The sequence below is a fragment of the Cydia splendana genome, chromosome 13 (genome assembly GCF_910591565.1).
Source record: "Cydia splendana chromosome 13, ilCydSple1.2, whole genome shotgun sequence".
In the NCBI taxonomy this organism is placed as follows: Eukaryota; Metazoa; Arthropoda; class Insecta; order Lepidoptera; family Tortricidae; genus Cydia; species Cydia splendana.
In genome coordinates, this window is record NC_085972.1 from 8405004 (window position 1) to 8425822 (window position 20819).

At 38.7% G+C, this 20819-nt stretch overlaps 2 protein-coding genes across 2 annotated transcripts in view; one reads left to right on the forward strand and one right to left on the reverse strand.

Annotated features, from left to right (window-relative positions):
* The first annotated feature begins 213 nt into the window (after nt 1-213).
* LOC134796493 (NFX1-type zinc finger-containing protein 1-like) overlaps nt 214-20819 on the forward strand; it is a 52191-nt gene continuing 31585 nt past the window's right edge. Inside the window, exon 1 of the mRNA XM_063768685.1 lies at nt 214-295. The gene's annotated coding sequence lies outside the window, so the exon portion shown is untranslated. The remainder of the gene's footprint in view (nt 296-20819) is intronic.
* LOC134796457 (uncharacterized) lies at nt 5766-9551 on the reverse strand. Its single transcript, XM_063768650.1, has 2 exons — nt 6652-9551; nt 5766-5885 (listed from the first exon to the last, which is right to left on the reverse strand). The coding sequence occupies exon 1, from the start codon at nt 9549-9551 to the stop codon at nt 6711-6713; it is 2841 nt and encodes a 946-aa protein (XP_063624720.1). The 3' UTR covers nt 5766-5885; nt 6652-6710.

The window sequence follows — 20819 nt, forward strand, 5'->3', positions numbered from 1 at the left end:
TTCTTGAAGTAGAGTATTCGGGGATCCATCCCAATCAAAGAGAATATAATCACTATGAGCAATTGCAGCCGGAAGTTACGCCACCAAAGAGTTTCCAACCAATCATCTGCCAGAAGGAGAGTCTTAGCACAATTTATACCAATCATATGTCCGTGCGTGTCTAGATTATTTTCGTCCTGAAGCACCCGGTGACCGGTGACATTCATTGTGACAAGACTGACAGAAATATATTGTGATTTACATGAAGAGGACGTGATCGTTAAGTTTGTTGGATTTTGCTTTGTTTATTGGGTAAGTAGGTACTTAACTTCACGTTAATAGTTATGGAGAGTTTCAGCCAATAAAATATAGCATAGGTTTTTTACAAGCTTTTATTTAATTTCACCTGACCGTTGCCTGTAATCAAATCTTGCAAGTTAAATTTGATCCAGTTCCCGGTTTCATAGGTAGTAAAATCTTTAAAATACGAGATAACGTATTTATTAGTCCATTTTCCTTTTTTTTCTTTTAATTTACTCGATAATGACACCAAACTTAATGCAGAAACCTAAACAGATGCTTTCATAAATTTATGATTGTATGGGACAAATCATCCCACCCTTTCAACCACACCGCACCAAAAATCAAGGTGGCTCCCGTTCCTAAAATGATCTAAGGGTTCTAAGGACTCACTATGCTAAAGGGTATCTCATCATCATCAAACGCCGTAATTCTCATAGCTGTAACTCATATCTTTGTATACTAATCAGTGAGCTGGTGGTCGAAAGTAGGTCTACATTTAATTTTTTTTGTTCACATTAATGTATAATAAATATGCCATATGTATACTTTTTATAAGGAGGAGGCTTTGTCATGAAATTTTTATTTTTCTGTGCATATTAATATACTTAAGAAAAATATAGGCTTTAATTCGAAAAAAAAATAGCAAATTTTTATTTCAATTTTTTTTTAAATTATTTATATGAAACCGTATAAATTAAATATCAGAAACGAATTTAGCATCCTTGAGTTACACGAAAATGATACCAAACTTGACCACATAGCAAAACTTAATTTTTTACAAATTTTGGGTGGCACCCCCCTTAAGTCAAAATTTTGCATCAAAAATTCGATTGGCTCCTCTTCCCCAATCAATCTGTGAGTCAAAAGGAGCAACCCTGCAAAAGGAAATTCCATCATCAGCATTTGCTGTATAATAAAGTGAACACCAGGGACCAAACACTGAACATGTCATTTACGAAATATTACATATAAAAATAGGCATACAAATAGTGAAGTTGTATAAGTATGTTCTTAGAAACATGTGGGTATGTCCAAATTAAATACAATTTGCTTAGTTCTCAGTGACTACAAACTGTTGCTAAAAGTGATTTTATCATTTAGGTACACTTTAGCAGCATTGCACTTTAAACTCTAAACACATGCACGTTGTTGAGCGACAATATTTTTAGGGTTCCGTACACCTCAAAAGGAAAAAACGGAACCCTTATAGGAACACTCGTGCGCCTGCCTGTGTGTCTGTCCGTCTGTCACAGCCACAGCCTATTTTCTCGAAAACTACTGGACCAATTGAGTTGAAATTTGGTACACATATGTAAATTAGTGACCCAAAAATGGACATGTAAAGGCCCCAGTACACAATAGGCCATCGCCGGCCACTCCAAGGGACGCATTTATGCGTTAGAGGGAGCAAGTGTATTGCTATCTCATTCTACCGCATGGCTGCGTCCCTTGGAGTGGCCGGCGATGGCCCATTGTGTACTGGGGCCTTAACGTAAGCAAATGAATTTTAAAATTTTTATAATTTTAAAATACATAGGTTATAGGTAGTTATTTAAGAAAATATAAAAAATGACCCCCCCCCCCGTTTATCTCCGAAACTACCTGGGTCTAAAATTTTGAAAAAAAAAACACAAAATAGTTCTTTACCTATAGACAAAGAGAATAGATAGTATAGAGGGGTCCTGTCATAGCAAATTTTGTAGTCACAGTAAATTTACTGCCATCTATCGACACACGACTAAAACTCAAAATGAAAACGTATAAAATTATCAAAAAAATGTGTATATATGGATAAATGATTTTATTATTTTTATATCATTTTGACCCATGTTCATTCACTGATATCTATGTGTTAAAATTGTTAAATATGAAACGGTGTCGTCTAGGGCTTCCAAATACCGGACTTCATTCAATACCGGTATTAATACCGAAACTGTCTTCATCAATACCGGGATCCCGGGATCACCCATTTACGGGTGACACCCGACCGTGAACATCAGTAGTGCCATCTATAAAAATTCGTAAAACTGTGGCAGATTGCACAACCGCCATTAATAGTAGGGGAGCCCATACGATGCTAAATCGGGATTTACTCGAACGTCATACAGACCTATTGGAATCGAAATATTAGATGATAAGAAGAAAAAAAAGTTATATAAAGGTTTTTTTCCAACGAGCCGGAAAGCGTCTACAATTTTTTTTTAATTTCGGGAGGTTGGTGGAGGGTTAAAAATATCGTTAAGCAGTTTGTGGGTTTGGTCGTTTTGTCCACGTTAATGCTATATTTTTTCTATAACTTAATATAACACTTATTTGTAGGCATTTTCTTAATCTGACGAACACAAGTTTGACGCCTAATTTTTACATTTTACCGTCAGATTAAGGAAGGGCGTGCAAATAATTATCAGATTTAGTAATAGCACAATTATAGCGTTAATTTGGACTAATATGACCAAATCCACAATATGCTTAACAATTTGTTGAACCCCCCACCAACCCCCCACCAACCAAGGGCTCAACATAGATGGCTAAAAGGGGTAAAGGTAAGTCTACCGTGTAGTCACACGGGGTAGCAAGATATCATTCATATCTTAATCTGACGCGCTCGATTAAACACAAAAATCCCCTCTTGGGCTCCCCTACCATAAGGAAATAATATACAACATGCCCACGAGGAACCCGAGAGATTTTGACAGTATATTCCTGATCATATTTTTAAAAATGGTGACAAGACCGACCCTTCCAAATTTAGACCAATAAGTCTCACAAGCATCATCTGCAAGTGTATGGAAAAAAATATATGTAAGGAGTTGACGGGTTTCCTCAATAGGGAAAATTTAATATCGTTGAAGCAGCATGGTTTTGTACAAAAAAGATCGACAGTTACTAATCTCTTAACCTGTGTACATGCGTGGACCAAAAGTATGGACCTTAACCTCCCGGTAGATATTATATATTTAGATTTTGAACGTGCATTCGACAAAGTTCCTCATCAGAGACTACTTTTGAAACTAGATCATTTTGGAATCCGTGGAAAGTTACTAAAATGGATAGAAGGGTACCTGTCAGACAGAACCTTCAGTGTGCGAGTCGGTGACTGCCTGTCTCGACCACTAAACGTGCTGAGTGGAGTACCTCAAGGATCTGTCCTCTCTCCAACTCTGTTTGGAATATTTGTGACTGACTTAATAGCACTAATAGAGTCAGAGTCGTGCTTTTTCGCAGATGATGGCAAGTTCTTTGCTGACCCTCATGTTTCTTCGGCCCAGCTGCAAGCTGACTTGGATCGGTTAACGGAGTGGACCTCGCAGTGGATATTGAAACTGAATGTTAACAAATGCGCAGTCCTGCACCTCGGTAAAAAAAATCCTATGGTCCAATACATGATAGGAAACACTCCAATTGCAGCGGTGACGTCTCAAAAGGATCTCGGTGTGACAGTTACAAATAACCTGAAGTGGGGTGAGCACATAAATAACATAGTCAAAAAGGCAAATTCGTTCTTGTATGTTATAAAACGCTCATTTCAATGCATATCTGTTGAAGTTTTTATCAAAATTTACAAAACATATGTCCGCCCCTTGCTTGAATATGCTTTCCAAGTATGGAATCCTTATTTTGTCAAAGACATTGACCTTCTAGAGAATGCGCAGCGAAGAGCCACCAAGATTCCTTTTAAGCTGAAACGCCTACCTTATGAAGGAAGGCTAAAAGTACTAAAACTGCCCACACTCAAAGCCAGGAGAGCCAGAGGAGACCTCATCGAGTGTTTTAAGATTGTTACCCACTGTTACAACCTCCCTGACATTCACGAATTAATCAATATGAGAACTATCAGCCGCGAGACCCGAGGTCACAGCCTAAGAATTGTTCGCACTCCCACTACTACTAAAGCTGCATATCATTCCTTGTCCAACCGTGTCGTGGTAGCTTGGAACCGTTTACCGGATAGTGTTGTGACTGCTCCTTCGGTCAATGTGTTTAAAAACAGATTGGACAAGTGGCTTTTAAACAATAAGATAGACGATGTTACTTAGTGATGTGATATGACTTTACAAACTTTGAACTATATAGTACTGGACACTGTGTGACATAAGCTCATCAGCTAAATAGCTGCTCGCCTATAATTATATAATAATAATAATAATAACCCCGCGGGGGCAGCTTGTGGCGAGCTGACGGTGAGTGGCGACACCGCGGACCCCTATTCCAGAGGGCACTTTCATCTGGCCCTCGCCTCTGTGCTTGCCTTGACTGGCCGGCCAGAGTGGAGTCGCAAGAGCGGGACCTATGCTCCAGGTTGGAAGTGTAAAATGTCATAACGCCGGCGGCCTACTGAACGGATTACCGGGATCTGGCTACCGCAGACTCACCTCTCGACAACCTTACAGCCACTCCAAAGTGTTGCCCTGTTGTCGCACTGTGCGTGCGGCCATTGCGGGGCCCACTCTATGAGTTGGCAAGTCACCACCTGTCTCATACAATTTTGAGACTGATTGTCACGGCAGGTGTCCGCTAGTCTCCTCCCATAGCCCGATATCCAGTCCATCCAACATTCAAATCTATAGCCTATGACCTTAGTTCCCATCGCAGCACAAAAGTGCTGCACTGCAATAGTCTTTGCACCTGGCGGGGACCATCTCCGGATGTATCATATTGTGCGTTCGGGGATGGTATCCGCCACGTGTATCCCTTGCCTTTAGATTAATTTGTCTTAAAGGGCCTCTGCGCTGTTGGCTTCGGCCCCACGCACGCCTCCCAAAGGTCCGGGACCCCATGGTCCCGAGATATGGAAAGACAGACAAATAATAATAATATTTAAAGACTAAAATGTCCTATAAACTGTTTTGGAATTCGCCTAGTTTCAGAGTCCAGTACCACCAGTCAGCTAAAAAAAACATATTTTTATTGTTACTTAGTGCAAAATGTTTTTTGATGGCAATGTTACTACTATATGGGACCTAGTCCAAATATCCTTATTGATAGAATGTACCCAATGCAAAAACTAGGTTATACAAAAAAAGTTAAATTTCTTTTTGAGTGATAGTTTTACAAATAGTATTTATATTTTATGTAGGTACAGTGGCGTTTAAAAGTGCATGGATAGATGTCGACCGTAATGCCTTAATATTACGGTTGAAACATGTCCATGCACTTTTGAACGCCAGTATACATGACGTACAAAAAATCACAAATTTTTTTTTTTTCGTGAAATTGTCGTACCTAAACTCTTATAATATTTTTTCATCACACTCGCTCAGTAAATATGGAATTGCACGCAGGTTTAGCGGGAGTTATAGAAAAAGCGTTTTCCCAAGGGAGTTATGAAGTTTCTAGTGCCATAATGAACAGTTTATTGTGTGGCTACCTCTCCCCCAGCCACTTACGGTATACAAATAAGACCGTAAAAGGGAAAAGGCGGCCACTAATTATTAGTGTTGTGTGGTGTGGGGTGTAAGAGTAACAGAATGCTTGGCATACATACCTTCATCTCCCATGAAGGATTCTTTATCCTCGCTCTCTCTGATCCACTTCTCTTGGGCCAGAGGAGCCTCAGTCTGCTTCGCTTTACTTTATGGTGGCTGGTTGTTTGACCCCGAGATCTGTGGGTTTAATTGCTCATGAATATGGTATTCTCATACAACCATCACCTTCTATACATATAACTTATCTCTACAACAAAAGAGAACCATCTTACAAGGCCTGATGAAGGTTCTAAGGACCCCCCCCGCGGGGGGTCCGCCGACACATGGTCGGATAACCCGGACGCCTAACATCCGAGCCGAGGCAACTGCCGCACATCGACACGCCTCTAGCCGTGCAGCCGAAACCGCCACGGCTCTCGCACACTGGGGCGCATCTAGTCTACCCAGGTGGAGATGAAGGTTCTAAGGACCCCCCCCGCGGGGGGTCCGCCGACACATGGTCGGATAACCCGGACGCCTAACATCCGAGCCGAGGCAACTGCCGCACATCGACACGCCTCTAGCCGTGCAGCCGAAACCGCCACGGCTCTCGCACACTGGGGCGCATCTAGTCTACCCAGGTGGAGATGAAGCCTGGGGCACATCAAGTCATACCCAGACAGAGAAACCTAGTTTGCCTTACCTAAGATGGTCTCAGGAATAGCTTCCACGGCAGATCCCGCGGCAAGCTAACCTCATATGAACTTACTGCTCTTGGATAAAGGGGATCATTGCATAGAGAAACCATACCACCACTGTGAGCACCAAGTAACATAAGATACTTAGCTTTAGACGACTCAGGACAGCTGTGGGCTTCCTCACTGTATATTACACTTTTATGCACTCACACGCTTCGCGCCATACTGGTTTTTACCTTACAACTTGCCACGTTGGAATAACTTACCACAGTTCCACTCAGAGGGCGCTGTTCAGTGTTGCCGCTAGGAAATTTGTATTGTGACATTAGATATTCGTGCTTGTCACGACACACCCCGCCTCAGGCAGCAACACGGCGACTAGATTGCTGGTCCATTCCTTGATCTTCTCAAGGGCTCTGAGAGCTGCCGCTCTCTTAGGTCTTGCTTCGTCGTGTTGTTCTTCTGGCGCAACTTCCTCTAGGTGGTGTGACTCGGGAACAGTGTGGTCGTAAAACTCGAGGTCGACGACCGCGAGTGGTTCTGGTTCGGACATAGACTTAGGCTTAGGCTCGTTTAACTCACTAGATATAGACTCAACTGTTTGTTTAGAGGAACACGGTTCCTCTTCTGGCGAGGCATGAGGCTGTACTTCTTCTGGTTGATCTCTTACTTCTTGAGTGGATATTTGCGCAGGTGGAGGCTCAGTAACGTCTTTGAGGGATTCCATCGTCACGTCATCCTTGTCTGGTGGACGTTGAAGATCAGGAATCTGCACCGGTTCTTCTACACTTTCTTCATAAGATGATGTTTGTTTACACTGTTCTTCTCCATCTTCGATCTCTAACGGGTAGAGATGTGCGATAGATCTTGTATACTCTGTATCTCCTACTCGTACCGTGGCGACCCTACATAAACCGTCGGCGCCTTCCTTTAAAGATACTATTTTCCCAACTTTCCAATTTATCCTGTTCTTCGTGTCACCTTTAATCTGCACGATTTGACCTATCTGAGGTGCTAACTTTGATGTTACTCTAGGTTCTTTAGGATGGTGGGAATATCTTTCTCTCAAATTTAGGAGATACCTGTTCTCAAACATCTCTTTAAATTCTCGTAGAATTATCCGTGCTTTCTTCCAACCTTTAATTAAATTGTCCTTAGTCACCGTCCCTTGCGACGTCGTAGGATCCTTATCTGAAGTTTCCATAATGATACACTTTCCCATGGTAAGAAAGTCTGAAGGTTTTAGTACATGATCCGGCTCTGAATCTACGTAAGTTAAGGGTCTTGTGTTAAGAACTGCTTCTATTTCTTTCACCGCTGTTACTAGCTGAGTGTCATTCAACAAATGTTTCTGTAATGTTTTCTTCATACAGTTTTTAACCAAACCAACTAATCTCTCATAGAATCCTCCATGCCATGGTGCTAACTGTGGTATAAATTTCCATCTTATCTCTTTCTCTACGCAGTATGGGTTCTGAAGAATCTCTGAGAGTAACTTGTAGTGAGCCGCATTATCAGACGTTATTAAGGTAGGTACACCTCTTGCTGAAATCATTCTACGTAAGGCCATTAAACCTTCTTCCGCAGTTAGGTCCTTTACAACTTCTAAGTGAATGGCTCTTACGGCTAAGCATGTGTAGAGGCTAATCCACCTTTTACAATTGCCATTCCCATTGTTGACTAGAAGTGGTCCCAGATAGTCGGTACCAACGTATGTGAATGGTGAGCTATAATTGACCCTCTCTTTCGGTAACGCAGGAGTTTCTGGTAGTTTATATGGCCCTCCGTCATGCTTCATACATTCGGAGCACTTCTTCAAAATCTTTTGAACTTGGCTTCTTCCTTGTGGTATCCAGTAAGTTTCCCTTATCTTGTCTAACGTGTGACTTACTCCAACATGCTTATTTTCTTGATGAGTCTTCATTATGATTTCGTTGGTGAAATCTGAATCTTTTGGTACAAGTATAGGGTAGCGTTTATCAAACGACCAGTCTGCGTGTTTCATACGACCTTTACACCTCAGTAACTCATCTATGTCTTTAAATATGCCTAAATTCAAGCTTAAACTAGTTACCTTTCCTTCTACCTCTAGAGGAAAGTATTCAGCTTGAATTTCTTTCAATTTTAGTAACTTATCTGGCATTTGATCATTGTCATGACTCGCTACTTCCCTTTCAGTTATACTGTCCTCCGTTTCCATCGGACTAACGTTGTGTATATCCGGATCAACTATTTCCATCAGTTCTTCGTCTTCTTGGATCCCAAGACCCTCCCCAATCAAGAGAGAACTGGTTGGTCCACCGCCTGAAGTTGTTGGCCACGTCTTCGGATCTTGAACTATAAATTGTGGACCACTCAGCCATTTCTCCCTGTCCTCTCTCGAGCAGGTGGGTCTGGTGCCGACGTCAGCTGGATTTAGCTCTGTTGGAAGGTATCTGATCTCCAGATCTTTATTTGTTTTGATCTCTTCTATCCGCCTGGCAACGAAGGGTGGCAATAGCTTGTCAGATTTGCACCATTCTATGACGATCTGGCTGTCAGTCCATAAGACTTGTCTTACTATCTTCTGCTGGAGAAACTTAAGAACGAACTTTATCAGTCTACTGCCAATCAGTACTCCTAAAAGTTCAAGACGAGGTATCTTGAGACTCTCCTGGTCCTTTATTAGTATCAGCCGAGATTTACCAATAATGAAGCTTTTCTCCGAGCCGCAGACTAAAAAGACTGATGCTGCATAAGCCTGTAGAGAGGCATCGGTGAAACAGTGTAGTTGGTAGCCTTTTCCCACTGGTGTCTTCATGTAGCATCTGTCCACCGACACCTTCCTAATGGCTTCTAAATTCTGTCGGATCTTGTTCCATTCTTCCGTTAGTTCGCTCGATAATGGTGAGTCCCATGACACTCCAGCTTTCCAAAGCTCTTGTAAAAATAGTTTAGATGATAGGGTATAGGGTACTGCATAACCACATGGATCGTAGATTGATGCAATAGTCTTCAGTATTCCTCTTTTTGTGACAGCTTCTTCTTGTAAGTTAGGTTTCAACTGAAGAGTATCCTTTTTTATGTCCCATTCTAAGCCAAGTACCTTTACTTTATCTTCTTTACATGTATCAGAGACTTTCTTCATAAATTCCTTAGAATTTGAACTCCAATCTCTGAGTGACATTGAAATATCTTGAAAAGATCCTTTTAGATTTTTGTAGAGTTTCATCGCCTCATCCCAGCATCTCCACCATTGTGGCTACCTCTCCCCCAGCCACTTACGGTATACAAATAAGACCGTAAAAGGGAAAAGGCGGCCACTAATTATTAGTGTTGTGTGGTATGGGGTGTAAGAGTAACAGAATGCTTGGCATACATACCTTCATCTCCCATGAAGGATTCTTTATCCTCGCTCTCTCTGATCCACTTCTCTTGGGCCAGAGGAGCCTCAGTCTGCTTCGCTTTACTTTATGGTGGCTGGTTGTTTGACCCCGAGATCTGTGGGTTTAATTGCTCATGAATATGGTATTCTCATACAACCATCACCTTCTATACATATAACTTATCTCTACAACAAAAGAGAACCATCTTACAAGGCCTGATGAAGGTTCTAAGGACCCCCCCCGCGGGGGGTCCGCCGACACATGGTCGGATAACCCGGACGCCTAACATCCGAGCCGAGGCAACTGCCGCACATCGACACGCCTCTAGCCGTGCAGCCGAAACCGCCACGGCTCTCGCACACTGGGGCGCATCTAGTCTACCCAGGTGGAGATGAAGGTTCTAAGGACCCCCCCCGCGGGGGGTCCGCCGACACATGGTCGGATAACCCGGACGCCTAACATCCGAGCCGAGGCAACTGCCGCACATCGACACGCCTCTAGCCGTGCAGCCGAAACCGCCACGGCTCTCGCACACTGGGGCGCATCTAGTCTACCCAGGTGGAGATGAAGCCTGGGGCACATCAAGTCATACCCAGACAGAGAAACCTAGTTTGCCTTACCTAAGATGGTCTCAGGAATAGCTTCCACGGCAGATCCCGCGGCAAGCTAACCTCATATGAACTTACTGCTCTTGGATAAAGGGGATCATTGCATAGAGAAACCATACCACCACTGTGAGCACCAAGTAACATAAGATACTTAGCTTTAGACGACTCAGGACAGCTGTGGGCTTCCTCACTGTATATTACACTTTTATGCACTCACACGCTTCGCGCCATACTGGTTTTTACCTTACAACTTGCCACGTTGGAATAACTTACCACAGTTCCACTCAGAGGGCGCTGTTCAGTGTTGCCGCTAGGAAATTTGTATTGTGACATTAGATATTCGTGCTTGTCACGACATATTGTCTTTATACTTAATTTTTGTATCGCAAGTGTGATGAAAAACATTGTGTGTAACTCTTGGCGTAATAATATTGCAAACTCGAGTCTATAAATCGCTCCGGCAAGCCCTCGCGATTTAACTATACTCTCGTTTGCAATATTTAACTTACGCCCCATGTTGCACAAAATGTACTATTTCCTTCTTTTGGCCTCGGAAATGCGTAGTTAATATCTCTCGGGGTCCTCGTGGGCACCTGGTATGTAATAGGTAACAATAATATTTTGGCGCCTCGTTGGTTTTTTTTTAAATTCAGGACCATTGAAAAGGTTTTTTTCTTCATTTATGTGATTATTTCTGTAATTGACAATAAAAAGTTAAAATTATTTTTGGCTGCTATTTAACTGATCATCAGATTTAGTAAAATTTAATACCAAAAAAAACTATTTTACCACCCTAAAATAATGAATGATCACCAAAATTATAACACCATTTTAATGTGAAATGATTACCAATTTTATTACACTTTACTATCCTTTTAAAGGAAATGACACCAAACTAATAATTATTAAGGCGACGGTAGCGGTGGGTAAAATTTCAGATTCTGTCAATTTACCCCATTTCACACACAAGCGCACTTCACGCACACTACCTCACTTTACTGGGACAGGTCAGTGACCCATCATGTTTTTTTTAAGATTGGACTTTTAGTTTAGTATTGACCACTAGCCTCCTTTGAGGGTAAAAGCGTTCCATTGAAAGATGAAAGAGAAACAATGCATTTAATCTTGCTTTCCTTGTCTGTTCATGTCACACGTGACGTACTTACCTATTTAATTAATTTGATTGTTGACTGTTTTACTACCTAATATTGCATTGTCGAGATACGCGTTTTGTACAATTAAAGCGAATAAAACAAGATGTCATTAACTCAGATGTAAAATGTTATTTACTACTCTATACGGTTTTTCATAAGGTGCAAAATCCATTCAATAGGAATTTAAATAAATAAAGTTTCAGCAGGGTGGCAATTCCATTTTGGCGGATAAAGCGAAACAGAATAGTTCTATCGAACCTGCTTACAAATTTTCACGAGAATCAGTTGAGAAATGTGATCTGCAAAGGAGAACATACAAAAGCATTTTTGCCCAAGCTGAAACGGAGACCTTTGCTAACGCTCGGCCAATGATGGTTTAGGTACACCTATAAAAAATGGTTGTCCCTGCTGTAATTTTAATATCTTTATATTTCAACGGTATAGTTTTGCCTTCAAAAATAATCGGTATCGCTAAACAATAGCGGTACCTTACTACTTATACGTTCACGAAATCGGTATCTGCATAACTTGATTGTTAGTAAACTAACCTGAAAAATAATCTCAAAACCACCGAAACATTTATGTACAGTCACTTGCAATAATATGTTACGTCATTAGCGCCAACTTTGCCTCCAGGGAAACTTTGCCCAAAACGACAATTTTAAACAAATTCGTTAATGTAGAAAAAATTATAATAGTTAAGGCCACCCTGCTATTTTTAGTAGAAAATAGGTTATATTTCTGACAAAACTATATACCAAACTTGTGCATAACTTGACTTGGGAATTTAGAGTTTGAGCGAATTGTCTAATATAGGGTATATTTCGGCGGGCAAAAAATTGATAAATAATGAATGCAAGTAGAAAAAATTGAGAACCCTTTGGCAAATATTTCCGGGTTTGAGTTATAACACATGAAGCATAGATTATGTCTATTGAGATTTAAACTAAAAAGGCCTAAATACACAAAAGTTTTAGCGGTGGGCAAAGTAATCCGGTAATTTGGCATCTATACCAACATTGCCCACCACCAAAAACGGATTAGGGTTGTCACTTTCATCTCATTTACCCAACTTCGCAAGTAAAAGAAGGTTATGTTTGTACACTAAAATAAATTTAAGGTCACTGTGGGTAAGTCCGTCTACAAGGCAAGTCCGTCAACACGTTATAACTTTTGAATTTGAAGGCGTATGCGACTTTGGAGTCCAGTCGATTAACCAGTTTTTCGCGCTAGTTCCGTCACTGTAAAACAGATGGCGCTGTGACAACCAACTTCAGAGCAATCCGCCTCAACAAGTCATTTCGTGTTTTGAACTCGAAGTCATAGTGCGACAGCCGTTCGAAAAAAAATTGTTAAAAATAGTTTCTGAAAAGATTGTGCATCAGAAAGTAACTACGTAGGTGGCATAAGAACCAGTTGTCTTTATTCTATTTTTAAAATATCAGAAATTAGCCTAGTTTTGTAATTATACGTTTCACAATTTATCATATTAAAATTTGACTAAGTTGGAAAGTCCGTCTATTATGTTCAAGGCAAGTCCGTCATATGCCGGACTTTCGTTAAATCAGAGATTACCAACTGTTTTTGCGACTTTAATATTATAACGATTTGATAAGGTATCAAAAAATCCTCCTGACTTTGCGCATGATGTTACTTTATTAAATTTTGATCTCAGTATATTAAAAGAAACGATTATAATTCATTTTCAAATTACTATTGATCTTTTATTTCGGAAATCAAAAAAATAATTATGTTTAATTATTTGCCAAAAAAGGTTTACCACCCCATTTTGGTAGTATATGCCGGACTTGCCTTTGTTTTAGAAAAATGGTGTTTAATTCGAATCTGAACCGTATATTAACAAGTTTAAAATACACTTTTCATTGTCTTGATCCCTACGAACATATACGCACCCATAGATTGGCTGATATCATAACTAGACGGACTTCCCTTAAACTGCACGGGAAGTCCGTCTACTCGCCGAATTTTAAAAAATGCCATTGTTTTTGCTTAATTTGTGATTGAAATGATCTGTCACTAGGGCTAAACTCTTAATTATTAAATTCTTCATCTTATGTGATTACAAGCAGTAACATAGGTGAATAATTAACGGAACTAGATCACTCCAAAGTCGAAAAAAAATAAAGTATGCCGGACTTCGCCACAGTGACCTTATAAATATATACTGTATTTAATTTGTCTTATTATCCTTTATTTAGATGTTTTATCCCGTTAACGAATGAAAAACACAACAAAAATCATATTTTTGGCCATTAAACTATTGTAACAGATTTTCTCAAAAGTGACAATCCTAGCCTTTGTAAAATGCTTAGGCGAGCCTTATTTGGAAATGGCCAAAAACGGGTAGGCAACATTGCCCAGCAAATTTATTTTAAAGTTTTTACACTTATCGCTAAGTTATTAACAGGGAATGGTAGGATTGCCCAAAACCTTTAAGTGATCCTTAGACATCATCATCATACGAGCTGTATTTGAATACCAAATTGACGTGGGCAATGTTGGCGAAAACCCCGGATATAATTGCCCGCCCTCTAAAACGCAAAAAAATTAGTAAAAACACGATAAAAAATGTTTTTTTTTCAAATAAACTGATGCGTTTGATCACAATGGACGTGCTGAGCAAAAAAAGTCATATGATGTGATGTTTTTTGAGAAATTCGTTTTAAAAAATAAGCGGGCAAAGTTGGTGATAATGACGGTACCTACTCTTCGAAGGCCGCAAAAATATGTGACATGGTCTTATGGTTCTACAAATAAGATCGTGTCAGATATTTTTGCGGCCTTCGTTGTGTAACATAAATTGCAGGCGACTGTACATTTGGAATAATTATTTTATTTAGTTTCAACGAAAGTTTCAAGTTTAGTACGAAAATACTTCAGATATGCAATATGCACAAAATGTAGACCTAATCGAAATAAAACATTGCTTTTTATAGGTAATTTATAAAACATTCGATACATAGGTATACATAACAATAACTAGAGCGCTATTGGCCTGTAAGCTTCATCTCGGTCTCCAAAGCCGCAAAAACTCGCTAGTACTTAGTGCTGGTCTAGCCGTTATTTTTTCTTGAAGATTTTCAGAGAACAGCACGTACACGCATTATACATATAGACGGAACGAACCGCATAATCATTATCATTTATTCGTCGCAATCCATGGTATTACAGATCTAGGTACAAGACTTTCAGGTATTACTTATACGAATTACATAACTCTTCCTGTTAATAGGCATTATTTTAAGATAAAAGTTCTATAATATAATACAAGATTACAATTGTCATCAAAATTCATTGACGTACAGAAGTCAAATACGTTTTTAAACTGACGCAAAATGATACCAGCATAATAAAAATTGATCCCAATCAGTAAAGATGAGTCTTTAAACTTTTTTCATTTTAAGCGAGTTTTGAAGGAACATAATACTTAAATTCGACTGTAATAGAAATTGTTTTAAGATAGTTTACTGCGGTTTTCAACCATTATAACAGCAAATCAAATTTAAATGAGACGCGAGCTGATATTAATGTACCCTATTTTTTGAAATACAATTTATATACTGGTATACTTTCTCGTGTGCGTATATGATTTAATGTCAATATAATTGTCAAAAGCAAGAAAATCAAGCTGTCATTTTCATTTGAAGAAGTACACGTGTGCTCCGGTGTAGCCCCAACGGGCATCTGACTTGAAGAAGAATTTTGAGTGATGTCGTCAATGTATGGAAATTGTTCGAAAGTTTACATTTGAGATTGAATTTCTGTGTTGTCTTTGTGAGTAAAAATATAAATCGATAATAAATTGGTAGCTGGATTATCTAGCTTTCAGAATCATACAATAATTCAATTACTGTCAAAGACAAAATTGTTTTGCTTCCGTCTCAAACGGAACTCCATATTTTGATTTTTTGATACTTTTAGTGTTGATTTGTAGAGAATAACAGCAAATTAAAAATACAATGGCATGAAGAGTCGGTACACGGTTTCTTCGTGAACAAATTTACGTGTAATTTAATGCAATTATTAAACATTTATTGAACAAATTATGGTTACAAAGTGAGGTCTAAATCGAAAACGTCATATACCGGCCCCTTAACCCAAAAATACTAAATGATTACCAAATTTCAAACCCCATTTTAATGTGAAATGATAACCAAATTTTTACATCTTGCTATCCTATTAAAGAAAATGACACCAAAATAATCATTGTAAACCCAAAAATAGTAAATGACCACCAAAATTAGAACTCCATTTTAATGTAAAATTATAACCAAATGTTTAAATCTTGATATCATATTAAAGCAAATGACTCCAAAATAATCATTGTAAACCCAAAAATTGTAAATGACCACCAAAATTGTAACCACATTTTAATTAAAAATGTGCAAATATTTAATATAATTACCGTTATCCTATTAAATTAATTCATCCACTTCGTCACCTTTTTCTAGTAGCATTTTATTTCTGTAACAGTCGCAGTTCTAACCTAACCTAACCCACTTTTCTAGTAGCATTTCGGTTCTGTAAGGGTCGCAGTTCAAACCTAACCTAACTCACTTTTCTAGTAGCATTTCTTTTCTGCAAGGGTCGCAGTTCAAACCTAACCTAACCCACTTTTCTAGTAGCATTTCTTTTCTGCAAGGTTCGCAGTTCAAACCTAACCTAACCCACTATTCTAGTAGCATTTCGTTTCTGTATGGGTCGCAGTTCAAACCTAACCTAACCCACTTCTCTAGTAGCATTTTTTTTTCTGTAAGGGTCGCAGTTCAAACCTAACCTAACCCACTTTTCTAGTAGCATTTCTTTTTTGTAAGGGTTGCAGTTCAAACCTTACCTAACCCACTTTTCTAGTAGCATTTCTTTTCTGCAAGGGTCGCAGTTCAAACCTAACCTAACCCACTTTTCTAGTAGCATTTCTTTTCTGTAAGGGTCGCAGTTCAAACCTAACCTATCCCACTTTTCTAGTAGCATTTCTTTTCTGTAAGGGTCGCAGTTCAAACCTAACCTAACCCACTTTTCTTTTCTGTAAGGGTCGCAGTTCAAACCTAACCTAACCCACTTTTCTTTTCTGTAAGGGTTGCAGTTCAAACCTAACCTAACCCATTTTTCTAGTAGCATTTGGTTTCTGTAAGGGTCGCAGTTCAAACCTAACCTAACCCACTTTTCTGATAGCATTTCGTTTCTGTATGGGTCGCAGTTCAAACCTAACCTAACCCACTTTTCTAGTAGCATTTCGTATATGTATGGGTAGCTGGTGAAACTTAACCTAGCCCACTTTTTAGTAGCATTTCGGTTCTGTGAGGATCGCAGTTCTAACCTAACCTAACCCACTTTTATAGTAGCTTTTCGTTTCTGTAAAGGTCGCAGTTCAAACCTAACCTAACCTACTTTTCTAGTACCATTTCGTTTCTGTAAGGGTCGCAGTGCTAACCTAACCCACTTAACTGATAGCAGTTTGACTTACTTTTCTAGTAGCATAACGAAATGCTACTAGAAAAGTAGATTAGGTAAGCGGGAGGGGCTAGTAATTTTGGCATCAGTTTACTTTATTTGGTAATATGTATAAATTTTTTGGTAATCATAGTGGTTTATTTAGGTGAAAATATCGCATTAATTTGGTCTTCAAGATTTGGTGATCATTAATGATTTTTGGTGATCATTCAATATATTTGGTATTTGAATACAATTTCAAGTGCAGTCGTAATTAAAATGGTGGTACTTTTGTATTTTTAGGCCTTATTTTTTTGGTGTTCAGTAATTTTTTTTGGTAAGCATGATTTTTTTATTTAGGGTACCAAAGTATTTTTTGGTGGTCATTATATTTGTAGCCATTATTTTTGGGTGACAGTTTTACAAATTATAGCATTTACATTGTATGTACAAATACGTACAAAAAATCGAAAAACAATTTTTTTGGCGAAATTGACGTAAACTCTTTTAGTATTTTTTCCTTATTATGGCCTCAGAAATGCATGGTTAAAAAATCTCTCGGGTTCCTGGTATATAACAATAATATGTTGGCGCCTCGTAGGTTTTTTTATTCAGAAATGTTTTTTTTTATTATGTGATTATTTCTGTAATTGAGAAACTCTGTCACTGTTTCTAATTGGGTGACTCTGGACTATTTGAAATTCATTGTGAAATGGGATTTTATAGAATCTCTTCCAAATCTCGCACTTGGCAAAAATAGTTTTTATTTTTTTTAACATAAATTATTTGTATATCTTTCACGGGACAATGATGACTCGGATCTTTGGGAGGCGTGCGTCAGTTATATGTTTGCAGTGCCGTTACAGGGTTCATAGATGTCCAATATCCAAATGTTACACCTGATGTAGGGGAGAGAGGAGGGCAGTTATCACTGGAGGCTAGTGATCCAAAAGACTCGAGCCTTGTAGCTCTTTTTTTAGAGTTCGCCTCATCTCTTGACGCCTAAAAGACTAAAAGCCTATTTAGCTCTGTAGCCCCCGAGCCTAGTTCCATTTAAGAGCCTCTTGGAGCTAATAACCTTATTAAAAGACTACGTACATATTTAAAAGCTAAAAGTCTTTATCTAAATACCTAGTCTTTTAATAAGGTTATTAGCTCCAAGAGTCTAGGCTCTTAAATGGAACTAGGCTCGGGGGCTACAGAGCTAAATAGGCTTTTAGTCTTTTAGGCGTCAAGAGATGAGGCGAACCCTAAAAAAAGAGTTAAAAGGCCCGAGTCTTTTGGATCACTACTGGAGGCAGCTTAGAACACATGCGTTTAAAAATGTATTTTTGATGCGATAATGATCCAAATCCATATTTTGCGCTTGCAACATCGACCCACACAACTATCATCCGACATAAGTTTGACAGTGCTACCCGTTAGCGATATTTGTACAGATTTGTAAGGTATCTCAGGCTGTATTTGAAGGAAATGGTTAGTGTAACTTAATTTATTAGATAGAACAATCTATTATGTTTAGTGACGAAGGATGAATAATCAAAATTTGCCATGTTTGTACGAAATAACGACGTTCATTTTTTTTATTTAAGTAGGTGTTGGAGTAGTTTTGAAAAAAAAAATAGGAGGTAGTTTTGATTAGCAGTCTGTTCAAAACTACCCCGGCCATAAGAAATGTTCATATCTGCCCCGATATTGACTGGCATTTAGGTATGTAAATTGAAACAGTAATATATTTTAGTTATTTTAGTAAATGCTAATACATAATGCATTTAAAGTGGTTCAGTACTTAACGTTTAGTCTTGTTTAATATAATATTTATTTGAATTTTGTATTTAGGTAAGTACAATACTATATTACGAAATATTAAATTAGTATTCTATAAATAATTAAAATATTGCAATTTATCTGGGGGCACGGCCGTGCCCCCGCCAAGACGATACAACGGGCAAAAGGCAGTGCATATCTTTTCTCGGCACGTTTCGTCGTATTTTTGGACACCTCGTAGTTTCGGCTTGGATAATGCTAGAGAGCTGAAATTTTTAGTATACAATGTCGTCAGTTAACTCATCAAAAAAACCAAGTTTTATTAGGCTACCTATTATACTAAAAAAATTATAGATACCTTAATTTTTTCACTGTCCGAACCATATGAAATTCGTGTCATAGAAAATACGGACTACTTCCTGAAGTCTTATTAGAAGGCTGAAATTTGGCATGTAGAGATGGGTCTGCATGCAAAGTGCAAACACATCTGGTGACCAGAAATCTGTAACTTTCGCCCTGCAACCCCTTAAAATAGGGGTACCTAAAAATACATATAAACCTGAAAACATTGGTTCCTGAAGTCCTAGAATCGTAAAATTTTGGGTCGGCCTATAAGCAAAGGTTGTAGTTTTTAGTTATACTCTTGTATGTAATGTATTAAGTTTATCACGAATAAAATGCTTGATTCTGATTCAAAGGGGGTGCCAAAAAAGGCTTAGGATTTTTTTGACCACAAGTGCAAAATATATAGGAATCGTAAAAGTCTTAGAACAAATTCAATCAAAACGTTTTGCAGTAAAAACTTTTGTCTTAAATCGACAATTGCCAAGATATTTGACCCGAAAGTTGGGAAAAATCTAGGACTTTCGATGGATGTTGTGTCATTATAACACCTATTTTTTACTGTGTTATCGTAGAGAATACGGTAAAATAAGCATGTTTTGTAGGAAAAACTTTTCTCTTAAATCAAAAATGGCCGAAATATTTGACCCGAAAGTTGGGATATTTGACACGAAAGTTGCTGTGTCATTACGTTTTTTGGGTTGATGAACTCCTCTAACTTTGCTTTGCTCCCGCCTTAGTCTTCTAACTGCTGCGGCTGTGCCAAAGAGAATACCTACTTAATTCTTTGGCTTTAGTAAGATTTCAATACTTTTCAAAGGTACGTTACCCCCACTCATAGTCTAATAAAACATGGTCTTCCATTCCCAGAGTGACACGGGGCTACGTCACAACAACATGGCCGCTATATATAGCGCTATCGCATATTATCATATAGCGCTGTCGCATGATGACGTAAGCCCGTGTCAGTTAGGTGACCTAGAAAAGACGGGAATGGAGTACCAGGCGGAGTATATTATTATACCATGCCCCCACTGAGGCACCTATGAACACTCCAAAAACATAAATGTACAAAACTACCCCATCTTTGCTGTAACTACAAATTTTACGAGCAAAATGTTAGCGCGATTATTTAATTTTCTAGTGACAAATTGTACCAAGTACAGATAAAAAAAACGCGTACATATCGATATTATTGCTGTTACAGCCCATTTTTCAAATCTGCCCCATGTAAGTTCAAAGCGACCCACTCTTGGGGCAGAATCGAACATTATTCCTTGAGTTGCAAAAATCTAATATGTACTTTTATCTTTAGCTTTATATATGTGACGTTCCACGGGAAAAGGTACCTTATGAGGGTTTCTAGTTTCGGAGATATGAAATGTTTTGTAAAGAGGTGAAAAAATGCTCAATTTTTTTTTATTGTGTGATCTGAAACCTTAATGCGTAACGTTTGTTTACCTGTTTTTATTTTTGTTATAAGTTAGTTATAAGCCTAGTAATGTCGTCTCAGAGTTTAGTAGAAAAGGTACCTTATGGAAAAAAGATTGAAAATTCCCAAAAAAACTAGTCAATACGGGAAAAGAAGTTTGGTAGAGAACTGTATTAGCATTCTGCAAAACTAATTTGATAATTTCAGTTCTGGTTGGGGCGCCTCGCAAATATTATAACCGTACATAGACCGACATCACAAATCCAAGTAGCCTGCTATTAAACCAAAGTTACTCTCGTCAAGTCTTTCTTAACT

What these genes read in the sequence shown, in the direction of transcription:
- LOC134796457 (XM_063768650.1), bottom strand. Translation starts at nt 9,551, where the DNA reads ATGTCACTCAGAGATTGGAGTTCAAATTCTAAGGAATTTATGAAGAAA.